The sequence below is a fragment of the Triplophysa dalaica genome, chromosome 3 (assembly GCF_015846415.1).
Source record: "Triplophysa dalaica isolate WHDGS20190420 chromosome 3, ASM1584641v1, whole genome shotgun sequence".
Classification (NCBI taxonomy): Eukaryota; Metazoa; Chordata; class Actinopteri; order Cypriniformes; family Nemacheilidae; genus Triplophysa; species Triplophysa dalaica.
In genome coordinates this window covers 18,849,021-18,861,488 of record NC_079544.1, presented here as the reverse complement: position 1 = coordinate 18,861,488, position 12,468 = coordinate 18,849,021, and the positions used below count along the sequence as shown (strand labels likewise).

General features: G+C 37.4%; 1 protein-coding gene across 1 annotated transcript in view; it reads left to right on the top strand.

The window, feature by feature from the left end:
- The window catches only part of myo10 (myosin X), a 42,350-nt gene that overhangs the window by 18,443 nt on the left and 11,439 nt on the right, over positions 1-12,468 (top strand). The window contains exons 5-21 of the mRNA XM_056743651.1: positions 513-650; positions 731-855; positions 1,127-1,140; positions 1,235-1,319; positions 1,681-1,784; positions 4,057-4,186; positions 4,367-4,485; positions 5,132-5,278; positions 6,059-6,159; positions 6,329-6,395; positions 6,489-6,581; positions 6,795-6,863; positions 8,361-8,443; positions 8,523-8,631; positions 9,145-9,225; positions 11,564-11,688; positions 12,245-12,359. Of these exons, the coding sequence (XP_056599629.1) occupies positions 513-650; positions 731-855; positions 1,127-1,140; positions 1,235-1,319; positions 1,681-1,784; positions 4,057-4,186; positions 4,367-4,485; positions 5,132-5,278; positions 6,059-6,159; positions 6,329-6,395; positions 6,489-6,581; positions 6,795-6,863; positions 8,361-8,443; positions 8,523-8,631; positions 9,145-9,225; positions 11,564-11,688; positions 12,245-12,359 (1,705 nt within the window). The remainder of the gene's footprint in view (positions 1-512; positions 651-730; positions 856-1,126; positions 1,141-1,234; positions 1,320-1,680; positions 1,785-4,056; positions 4,187-4,366; positions 4,486-5,131; positions 5,279-6,058; positions 6,160-6,328; positions 6,396-6,488; positions 6,582-6,794; positions 6,864-8,360; positions 8,444-8,522; positions 8,632-9,144; positions 9,226-11,563; positions 11,689-12,244; positions 12,360-12,468) is intronic.

The window sequence follows — 12,468 nt, the reverse complement described above, 5'->3', positions numbered from 1 at the left end:
TTAATACAATTATTATACAATAAAATTATAATATAAATTTGCATTAAATATTAATTGTTATATTATTAGCCACTAGCCAGAAGGGAGTTGTCTTTCGTCCAGACGCGATTTTTAAGGGTTTCTGGCTTAATTCAACTTAAAAACTCCTAAAAATCATTGTTATAAGCTTACCATTGTGGATCAGGATTAGGAGTATACACTTAATATCTGATTTTTGTTCATTTTTTACAAATTGCAGCTTTAACAGCAATTGCTTAAAATACCGATGATATTATAAGTGTGGCCTAAAAATGTTGAAATATTTATTTCCCATTCTTGCACACATTGTATTTTCATACTTGAGTAATGATGACCCTATTTTGCCAGGCCTGTAAAACTTGCTAAATCCTTATTACTCAATTATTGAGTAACTACTGAATTTGGTTCTGTCTGCCTTCTGGTGGCCACTTCAGCTTACTACACCTCATTGAGCTGTTCTCTCAACCACACTTAAATTTTTGTCTGTGTTGTAGTGGAGAAAGTGGAGCGGGTAAAACCGAGAGCACGAAGATGATCCTGCGGTTTCTGTCTGCAATGAGTCAGCAGAGTGTGGAGCTCTCAACAAAAAAGACTGCGTCATCTCATGTGGAGCAGGCTATTCTGGAGAGCAGGTACATACACTATATTACAACGACAAACAGTGTGTTTACAGGGAGAATTAATGCTAATCTGTCTCTCTTTATCTGTGTAGTCCAATCATGGAGGCTTTTGGAAATGCTAAAACAGTTCACAATAACAATTCGAGTCGCTTTGGGAAATTCATCCAGCTTCATTTCGGCCAGCAAGGAAACATTCAGGGAGGGAAGATCACAGACTGTATCCTCTACTGAAACCTACATTTGTGTGCCGAACGGTCTCGCATTGTTTGGATGTGTTCAGTTGTGCATGTGTGTTTTATTCTTGCTAAAAATGACCAGGTTTGTAGCCTATGTTGGTTGTGAGATGCTGGTTTAGATGGTTTGGTGTTAAACACACATACAGTATAAACACTTCCCAGTCCCATACAAACCTCTGGATCTCAAATAGGTCTGCAAAGTGATCCTCTATTCATTTACCGTTGTTTTGCCTTGACTTTTATTCAACACAGACCTTTTAGAAAAGGTGAGTTTTCGCAGACTTGTATTTATGAATGTAGGTCACTGATCATGTTTTTGTGAAAGACTGGATTCTTATTGTCTGTGTGTGTTTCTGTCAGAATCGAGTTGTGCGTCAGAATCCGGGTGAAAGAAATTATCACATATTCTACGCTCTGATGGCCGGAACCAGCGCAGAGCAGAGGGGTAAGTGTGGTCCGTTTCTCTCTTAATTTCACATTGGGGTTAAATTCATTTTAACCATTAAATCCTCAAATGTTCGCATTTCACATCCTCCTCATTCAGTTATGTTTATGAGTTGGACCAGCATGCTGTGTCATACTTGTTAATGATCAATCTTTATATCACAAATAATAACTATAATTCTTGTAAGTACATTTTATCCAGAATTCTGAAGCTTCCTCATTACTCCATTTAGTCATCCAGGCCAGACTTCATTAACAGATGAGGTCACTGTTAAATGAACAGAGAGGTCAAAGTGAATCAGTGTTGTTTGTGAAACGGTATCAGTTTGTTTAAGGTCTCTCTCTCATTGGTTTTCTCACAGAGGCGTTTTCTCTCTCACCTCCTGAGAAATTTCATTATCTGGCTCAGTCAGGATGTATGAAGGACAAAGTCATCAATGACTCGGAGACATTTCAGGAAGTTTTGGTGAGAGAGTCACAACACAACAAAACCTTACTGTGTGACTTCTGTATAACACATGAACTTCTGTATCCTGACCGCATTACTTTACAATCACACTCATTAGTTTGGAGCTTACTAATCACAGTCAATTGTTATGTTACCATGATTACATTATAATTATTTTATTATATTATCATTTAATAACCACAGTCTTTAAAAATGGGTTATTTACATGATTTTACCTGAACAGTAGCCATAATCTTTCTGTGCTCAATCCAATGTAATAATAAGCAACAGGAACATAAGACACCAGTGTTCAAACATGATAACATTCACAAATTTATATTTATTTTTCATATTCAAATGATGTGTATTTGCCTTAAGAGTATGTTACAGTTGTCAAACTGTGTTGATAATTATTTTTTCAATCAGATAACAATTTATAAACCAATAGTTTGATGATTGTGATGTTATTGAAATAAAGTCACGTGTGATCTCACATGTATGTACATAGATATCAAAACTAGATGTCAAAACTAGATAATATCTAGCTTTCCTGTAGCTCAGTGGTAAGAGCATTTGTTGTGGGTTATACATTAGTATAAATGTATAGGATAATGCAATTTAAATCGCTTTGGATAAAAGCGTCTACCAAATGTATAAATGAAAATGTAAACGTAGATGCCACATTCAAGCTCTACGCGCACGTAGATGCGTCCGCCATCTTTGAACGGTCCACTGACTCACAGGATTCCGCAACATTTTAATTCCCAAAAAATTGGATGCCCTTTCATTGTCGTCATGCGTTAGTGTAGGAAATATAATGTTTACGTTTACACAACCTCAAATATGTTTTCACAATCATACACAGTCAGCTTGCTCTTGAGTGTTAAAGGTGGAATAGACGATTTGGTAAGATGCTAACTTTAGCCTGCTAGCACTGAAATCATGATCCCACCCTCCATGCGAATCGCCGTCCAAAGTCACGCCTGCTCCAAAACACATGAACGTGCACAAACCAGAAGCTCTTGGATCAATTCCAATTAAATCACGTCTCATTCGCCAGTGAGAACATGTTACAGTACCAAGTAAATAAAGTAACTACAATAGGGAAAATCACTACTATAAACAACAGCTTTAAAACGGGATTAGATGCAGCATAGTTCCCGTTAGATGCTGGGTAACGTTGTTATACAGAAAGGTTCACAAACTAAATAAGCAACACAATCAAGACCCATCATAATCAAATCATAACATGTACCTACCTGTCCAGAAGTGACCATGACATCATCTTTGAAACCCTTGACTCCAGTAGCTGCTCCCAGTGTGGAAAAGCAACACAGATTATAATCATACACATTTTTCACAACCATCTCCCATTGAAACCTCGGGAACAGACCGAGCAGGAAATTCCTGCGAACTGACCGTCAGGGACCGGAATGCATTCTCGAAAGTCATTCTGCTTTCAGCTCTTTGCTGATTATACGTTTTTAGTCGTGGCGGTATTTAAGATGTCCTTTATTTTTGTTCGTCCTTTGCAAGTGCCACTTGTAAACTTGCACACATTTAACAAGGGGGAAAGTTAGGATCCAGGTGTTGACCTGCCATTCTCCCACTGTGTCTGCGCAGGATATGTGACCGCGCGGATGATGTATGGTGTCTCCGTGAACGGAGTGTGCAGTGGGATGCAAAATACGTTGACTGAAAATGGACACATGATCTATCGTTCCCCTCGTACAGAGAACAATGATTGGGCAAACGTTTTGTGATCCAATGCCTTTCACAGACAATATGTAAAAATACCAATATATCACTTGACTTATTGATTGCTATCAGGATGTTAAGAGATGTCCAACCAGCATGACAAAAAAACGTTTCTGGACAGGATTGCCTACTTGTTGCTAGACCTGTGAAACAAAATCCTTCATCATGAGCCTTACGTCCCTATAGTCCAAATAACATAACTTAACATTCATAAATAAACTCATCTTAAGAATGACAGCTATATAACAAATCCTTCCACTCCTAACCTGTGGATCGAACAAACCGGAGCAACAGTTACAAAGTAACTGGAAAGCCACAGACTTGGCAACACAGACCGGCTTGCAACGTTCCAATATGGCGGACGACCTACGTATAGCGGCTCATAGAAATGGATGCTAATGCGACATTTAGTTGATATCTTTGTGTATGTATATCAGCTACCTTGACATAACAGCTTTGAACATGCGCCAAGATCTTAGATCTGTTTATGTGTTTGTGTTTTAACGCTTGTTGGTTGTGTGTTGTGCATCAGGACGCTCTGAGGACAATGCAGTTTGGGGAAGAAAACATCAAGGAGGTGTTGAAGCTCTTGTCAGGAATTCTGCATGTGGGGAACATTGAGTTTTTAACTGCAGGTGGAGCTCAGGTGTGCTCGAAAACAGGTAACCACACCATCCTGCACTTTCTTTTGTCTTGCCTCTTGCTTTAGAGTTCACTTTCCTTTATTTATTTAATCACCTTTGCTATGGTATCAGACTTATTTGTAACATACTGATTGCAGCTTAACTGATTGTATATAAATTGATTTATATTAATAATAAAGTCTGTGTTTGTGTGTGTAGCTATCAGTAAAGCTGCAGACCTCTTGGGGTTGGATTGCGCACAATTGGCTGAAGTTTTGACCCACAAATCAATGATCCTCAGAGGAGAAGAGATCAGCACACCTCTTACTGTAGAGCAGGTGAGCTTTTGTTGAAATAGTAAAGTGTTATTTGTCACGATTGTTTGATGTGTTACCTTTAAGATGTTCTGTGCATAGATTATTTTTAAACAAAAGTATTACAGTAGCAGTATACCTGAAGTTTATTTGGGGGGGGTCAGAAAGCTTCATGAACTCCCTAAATTTGTTTATATAGGAAAGTTAATTGTAAACCATACCTCCTACATTTGCCAAGTTCAGAAAACAGAACAGAGCCTCTCCTGCCCTCTAAAGGATTTTGTTTTGAACTGCAGTCTCTTAATAAATCAGCATTTGTCTCCTCACAATAACACAGCATTCTCATCTAAGATTCACAAGCATTACATGATATACAATTGGGTTGGATATGTGAATTTTATTGCTCTTAAAACGTACATTTTGCTACATGCTGGTATTATTTTAAACGGATGGTTTTCTGTTCATGTATTTTATTGAAGTGCAAAATATTTTGCTTTTTGACAGTTACTTTGCCACTATTGACATCATCAACCTTGTTCAAACTAAATAAGTTTCTTGTCATTTTGTTAAGACAAGTTGGAAAGGTGAACTTCTGAAATACTTTCTAATAACATTTTCATACCAGATGTATTACCGAACACTGATAAATCCATGTTTGTGTTTTTACCAGGCGGTGGACTCCAGGGATTCTATGGCGATGGCTCTCTACTCTCAGTGCTTCACCTGGATCATTCGTAAATTAAACAGTCGTATCAATGGTGGTGAAGACTTCCGATCCATCGGCATCCTCGATATCTTCGGGTTTGAGAACTTTGAGGTGAGAGTCATGCTCGACATTTTCGCATGCAGGTTTTATGCCACTGGACATATTTTAAAGGAAAAATTCACCTAATCAAAGTTCACCAAATCAAAATTCTGTTATTTTTTACTCACCCATATGACCTTCAACATGCTCGTAGACCTCCCGGCGTCTATGGAACACAAATAAACGTTTTTTTAGGGAAATCTGAGACATTTCAAGGCCTCCTCATAGACATCATTCATGGTTATAGTTGTTGTCAAGGTCCAGAAAAGTAATAAAGACATTGTTAAATTGGTCCATCGGTCATAGTGGCTCAATTTATATATATTTTTTAGTAACGAAATTACGTTGTGTGAAAATTAAACAAAATAATGAGTTTAAGCAATCTGTCATGCGGCATTCGGCGCACAAACTGTCAATGCGTCAAAGTGCTCCATAGACTGATAAAATGAGAATATATTGATTAAACTCTTTATTTTGGTTTATTTTTCGCACATAAAGTATTCTCTTCGCTTCAAAAAAAAACAATTGAACCACTATGAGCAAATGGACCAATTTAACAATGTCTTTAGTACTTTTCTGGACCTTGACAACAACTATAACCATGATGTCTATGAGGAGGCCTTGAAATGTCTCGGATGTCCCTAAAATATCATTATATGTGTTCAGAAGACGCCGGCAGGTCTTAAAACATGTAACGTCATGTGGTGGAGTAAAAAATAACACAATTTAGATTTTGAGGTGAACTTTTTCTTTAATGTGACTTCACATCATTGTTGTTTTTCCTTCCCTCAGGTGAACCGGTTTGAGCAGTTCAACATTAATTATGCAAATGAGAAACTGCAGGAGTATTTCAATAAGCACATTTTCTCCTTGGAACAACTTGAGTATAACAAGTCAGTCATCATTAATACTAAAGCCAATGCTTAATACATCACCAACACACACTGAACACAAATGCACATTCAATACACTTTCAACACATTATCAAGACACACTTGACGCAAATCCAGACTAAACCAGGTTACTGGTCTTATTTATCATTTTGATTCTGTGTGATGACAGAGAAGGACTGGTGTGGGATGACGTCAACTGGATGGACAATGGAGAGTGCCTTGATCTTATAGAAAAGGTAAAAAATACACAAATATAAACACAAATGCAACACTGGCTACATTCTGTTATGCCTCTCCTGAGTCTGTATGTGTATGTGTGTTTTCTGCAGAAGTTGGGTCTTCTCGCGCTCATGAATGAGGAGAGTCATTTTCCTAAAGGCACAGATGAAACGCTGCTGGAAAAACTCCATAGTCAACATTCTGTACGTCACACATGCATTCATTATTATTTCTCTTAACATCAACAGCTATAGCATGTAACCATTTAAGCTTTGAAGAAGCAGAAGTCCAATTTTAAGAGTCAGTCATTGAAAAACATTGACTCACTACAGACCCTCTCAATGTTTTTCTTTACTCTCTTATCACAATAAACCTTCTCTCTCTCTCTGTGTCTCTCTCTTTCTTTTTCTCTGTAGAGGAATCAGTTTTATACTAAACCTCGTGTTGCAGTTCATCAGTTTGGAATCAAGCATTATGCTGGAGAGGTACAGTATGCATATCATTGTGTTTCTAATGTCTAATATTTGTACATACATTTTTCTATTCTTTTGACCTTTCATATTCTCAAGTCAATTTCTATAATTACAATTTCTTTATATGGGAGGTTTGTTTATTTATTAAAGGTGTCATGAATTGGCCTTGTTTATTGTTTTATACTGTTGTATGAGGTCTACTTATGACGTTCACGCGATTTTTACATTCAAAAACATCAAAATCTATTAAGAAATAGGCTATTTTCTACCTGGGTTTTGAGGCCGCTTGACAAATGCTCGGTTTTAATGGGCGTGCCGCATTGAAGACTTGGAAGTAAACGTCCACTGCTATGATTGGATAGCAGGTTGTGTGATAAACTTAGTTGGAGTCTTCTGTGAATTTGGTTAGACATGTAACTTGAGGTTACACATAGCTCTACTCGCACGGGATTAGTATTATCTGGGGACCTTGTGTGATTTATATATTACCTCCCCATATCTGTATTTCATGTGGCACATTCGTGTATAGTTTGTATAGCCTATAGTTGTATAGTGTTTTATGAAACATGACCCTACCTGTCAGCATTTTAGACCCGTGATCGCGAACTGGACAGAAGATCCCCGCGTTTGCGGGTGTCAAATGTTCCGAAAGTTTCCATGATAAATTATAAAAAATGATATATGAGCCCACCAAATTACAGAGATGATGATTCGCACGAGACTTATATCATCACCGGACCTTTGTGTTCTTCAAAATATGTTAGGTCATTTGTGGGGGAATTTTATCTTTAAAAATTACAAACATGGACGATTTGCACGGGATTAAGATCACAGACAACCTTTGCAATTATTACAAATGACCAGAGGTCCTCAGGTAATACTAATCCCGTGTGAATTGGGCTATTATCAGGGCATAGCAAGTGATCTCTAACAAAGCAATAGTGACGCAAAGTAAAAATATGTTTTACTCACATAAGATTGGTGCGCCATTCCTATCGGATCCAATATTGACGGCACAGCACTGCTTTTTAATTTAAGTCTCTCCGCAAATGTTACTTCAGTACTGTCACGCGCCAACCAGTGGGTGGTGCTAGAGAAGTAGTCGTTGATATTCTTCTGTGGAGGCGGTGTTCAACGTATCAGATAGGTGCATTCAAGGACCTGGTGTTCGCTGGGCCTGGTGTCAATAACAGATGTAATCTCAGTAACAAGGGCATTTTCAGTTCTGACACTTACAGGATGTTCGCTTGAATACGATTCCCTCTTATATAACAAAAGCTTGGGTTAAAATTGATGTCTTAATTCATGACTCCTTTGAATTCTGTAACATGTTTCAGAATATTTTGCCTAAAAACACGTATAGTTTGCATGTTGTGCACATTAAAATGAGTAAAGTTGCGATACAGGAAATACTGTTCTTAGTGGATTTTCAAATACTTGGAGAGAATGTGATCTGTCTGTATGGTCTGTATTCAGGGCTCAGATTCACTTCCTGTTTTTTGTTTGCAGGTTGTGTATGATGTCAGGGGAATCCTGGAGAAGAACAGAGACACATTCAGAGATGATGTTCTTAACTTACTCAGGGAAAGCAGGTGTGAGCACATTAGGTTGCGTGCGTATGTGTCCAACTGGTTTCTGTGATGTTACGTTCACACACTCTTCTACCGTCAGGTTGGATTTTGTGTATGATCTCTTTGAGAGAGTCAACACATGGACTGGGCAGGACACAGGAAAATGTGGATCAAAGTATCGCAGACCCACTGTGAGCTCCCAGTTTAAGGTAAGATCTCCCGTAATGCCCGGAGCTGAAAGTTTTGTTCTACTTAAAAATACTGGTATAGAGTAACATTTAAGTTTTAACTAAACATTTAAGTTGTATGTTTTTAAGTCTTATGGACATCTGACGCAAGCACCTGGCCCAACGTTCGGTCTGTGTTTGGTTATAATATAATAATTTATTTTTACTTATATATATAATATATATATATATTTTTTGTATTGTATTAAATTATATGAAAACTACTCAGCAGCTTTTCATTCTTTGCGAATGTCTACCAGAAGTTAAGTTAGGGCCAAATAACATTTGTTTATGTTATTGCCGCTGAATCCGTCCACACAAATAACCAAAACTATTAGTGTGAATGTATTTCTTTGAAACTGTGGTGTTGCAATCCAAACAATTTTTTTTATTCTCAATATATTTGTAAGAAACTAGCTGCAAACATTTTTATTTTAAGAATATAGAAAGTAATTACAGTATATAAAATGGATTCATATTCTTATGTCCACCTAGAATTCGTTGCACTCCCTGATGTCCAACCTGAGTACCTCCAATCCATTCTTTGTGCGCTGCATTAAACCCAACAACAAGAAGGTATGTGTCACACAGACATACACATTAGACTTGCAATCCGGCAAGTTGTTAAACTGGTCAGGTTTGGTCAATTTGACTTAAATTGTAACTGCAGGTGTGTAACAAGTTCAAGTTTATTATAAAAAGAAAACACATTTTTGTATCTCAGTTTGCGTAAAAGCACACTGTACCCATCCATGCGTGCGCGAGAAAAACAAAGCATACCCCAGGCTAAACATGCACACACCCTTTTCATTCTTGTTTCTTATTTTGAGAGTGAAAATGATTGTCACCGGGAGGAAAGCCCACATCTTCCAACTGCTCCTCTCTCACCTCACCCCTGACACAAACTGACAGTTCTTCTGTCGAGGTTATATATTTCTCCCATTGTGTATGTGTGTGTGTTTTCATTCAAGTGACAGAAGGATGTTGGACATCATAAACTAAGAGTGGACATATAATACTCCTTTGAGAGAGAGAGAGACACACGCCCTACACACTTCTCCATTCAAACCTGGGGCTATTTAGACCGCCAGTTAACTCTGCAGCAGATGTCAGACTACACACGTGTGTGCTGGCCGAGTGTCACTGTCGCTTTGTTCAGTGCTTCGAGGTCACTGTGGAAATGTTAATGGGAGACATTGATTGTGTTACATACGGTTATGGCTTGACAGTGTTGATCTATGCAATAAATTCATGGCATGCTGAAATAAATGATTTGCGCAAGGCTGAGAGAGGAATTTATTGTAAATGGCACAAACTGAAGATGACCGAAAAATGTGTCTTTTAGAATAAATTATATCAGATTTAATTCTAATAAACGTTGTTAAGATATTTATACACTATTTAAAAGAATAAAATATATATAAATACATTAAACAAATACATTAAATATATACTAACTACAGTATAGCTAATGTAGTAGAGTTATGATCGTTTTGATTTAGTTTATTCATATTTCAAATAAACTTTTATTTTTAGATTTTTTTAATGTAAATTTTTGTTTAATATTTAGCAACTTTATATGATTTTGTTATTTTATAATTTGTGTATTTCTTTTTTTATGTTGCTATATAAGATTAATTTTCGTTTTCTTTTTGTATTTTAATTTTAGTGCTTTAAACTTCTTTATTTTATTTCTGAGGCAACATTTACATTTTTTATTAGGTCATATTTTATTTTATATCAATGCAAAGAAACGTTTTCACATTTTTAAGTTTAGTAAATTAAAATAACCTTGTAATATAATATAGTATACTAAAGTATACAATATAGTGTTCACTCTCTCTCCGTCCCTTTTTCCTCACTTTATTTGAATGTAAACAGCTGGGCTGGCTTCTGCCCCTTTTCTACCCATAATGCATTTCCCTCCGACACCCCCCTCCCCCTCTCTGCACAAATTAGCCCAGCATGGCTCTGATCTCTATGGTAACGAGCAGTGTGTGAATGAGAGGGAAGAGATTGGGGGTGTGTGTGTGTATGTGTGAGTTGACCAGTTGATCTGCAGCTTGTTGTGGACATACAGTCGATCAGAGTTGCTGACGGTCACAGGATGAAAATCAACGCTTCTCTGTACAGTAAGAGCTCAAATAATACTGTACTCGACAGTCGGCTGGTGCGTAATACCAGTCGATTTTAATAATGAAACAGTGTTTCTTAGAGGGACTTAACAGAGGTGGGGATGTTTAGACAGAGTTTTTCCACAGGTCTGATTTTTGTGATTTGTTGGTCCTGTGATGGTTTGTGTGACGGTTCAGCTGAGGTTTATAAATGTTGTGTTATGTAGATGAAGATTTCAGTCTGCTAAATTATGATGTATTCAGATCGTATGTGTTTGATTATTTTTCATTTGTACAATTAAGAGATTTCATTGTTTTAGGAGCATGAATGAGGAATATAAAAGAGACCATATCGACCATCATCAACTACACAACCATCAGCCACCCCCCTCATGAAATACACACACACACAGACATTGATTCTGTCTGGATAGTGTGACTTGTGGTGCATGTATCAGTATGTTAATTTTCCTCTGACAATAATGAATGAGTGTGTGCGTGTTGGTATTAACCTCGCTCTCACAGACCTCATTCAGAACCCATCTCTTCATCTCACGTTCATTCGTCAGTTGCCACGCTCTATCCCTTCTTCCACAGAGATGACATTTAGAAGCGGGGATCACAGTGCCCCATTTCCGACCTTACCCCCACACGGGGTCAAAGGTCATGGGGAGAGGGGTGATGATAGCTATTTAGTGTTTTGAAGAACGAATCCACTCAAATTCGGCCATCTATATTTGAATCCAGAATGAATTCAGCTAACCCCCAAATTAAAAATATCTCTTTCTCTCTTTGTGCAGATGCCTGATCTGTTTGAACAGTCTGTGGTCATCAACCAGCTGAGATATTCTGGGATGTTGGAGACAGTTAAGATCAGACGTTCTGGGTTCCCGATCCGTCGAACATTCAAGGACTTCTGCTCCAGGTTGGTCCGGAGTTTCACTTCAGATATTATAAGCACATTTCAAATTTCATTCTGATTATTGTGAGACAGCTTTTTGAGTGACTTGGTTTATTTTGTTAAAAACAAGCATATAAGAATATGGTGAAGCACTATGGATTGTTCGTTGCCTACACACTATACATGACCAGAAACAAATGAGTAAGATCCGTTTTTGGAGTGTGACTAAAGACAGATTAGTGTTTAATCAAGCGAACCTCCATTGGTCAAGTGAACACAATAGATGTGGTCAAATGACTTTCACAAGCGCTTGTATGGCTTTCCTCTACATTCACCTTTGTAGGCCAAACATGTATAGATTTAAAATTCAAAAGCTTCATTGGTATGGTAAAATAATCTTTACATTGTCTAAGCACAGAAACGTTAAATATAAACATTTTCACAATAATACACGTTTAAAGAATCTATTTATACAAACTCTTCTGTGAGACGCCTCGTTGTGAGTTATCTGTATTATTCAACAGTTTGTCATTATTTTAAACGATTAAAAAGCAAAATTAAACATGTTTCTGTTTGTCAGGTATTATGTGTTGATGAGGGGCATGGCTTTGTCAGATGACCTCAGGGGGCGGTGCCAGCTTTTGCTGCAGCTCTATGACAACAACGGTGGCGAATGGCAACTGGGAAAAACCAAAGTGAGTTTCAAAATGATCTTGGGTGCTTTTAAGAACTCTCTTAATGGTTTTGAAAGCTTTCAGAGGATGTTATATAATATTTTTTTTAAAAGTAGTGATTGATTTTATT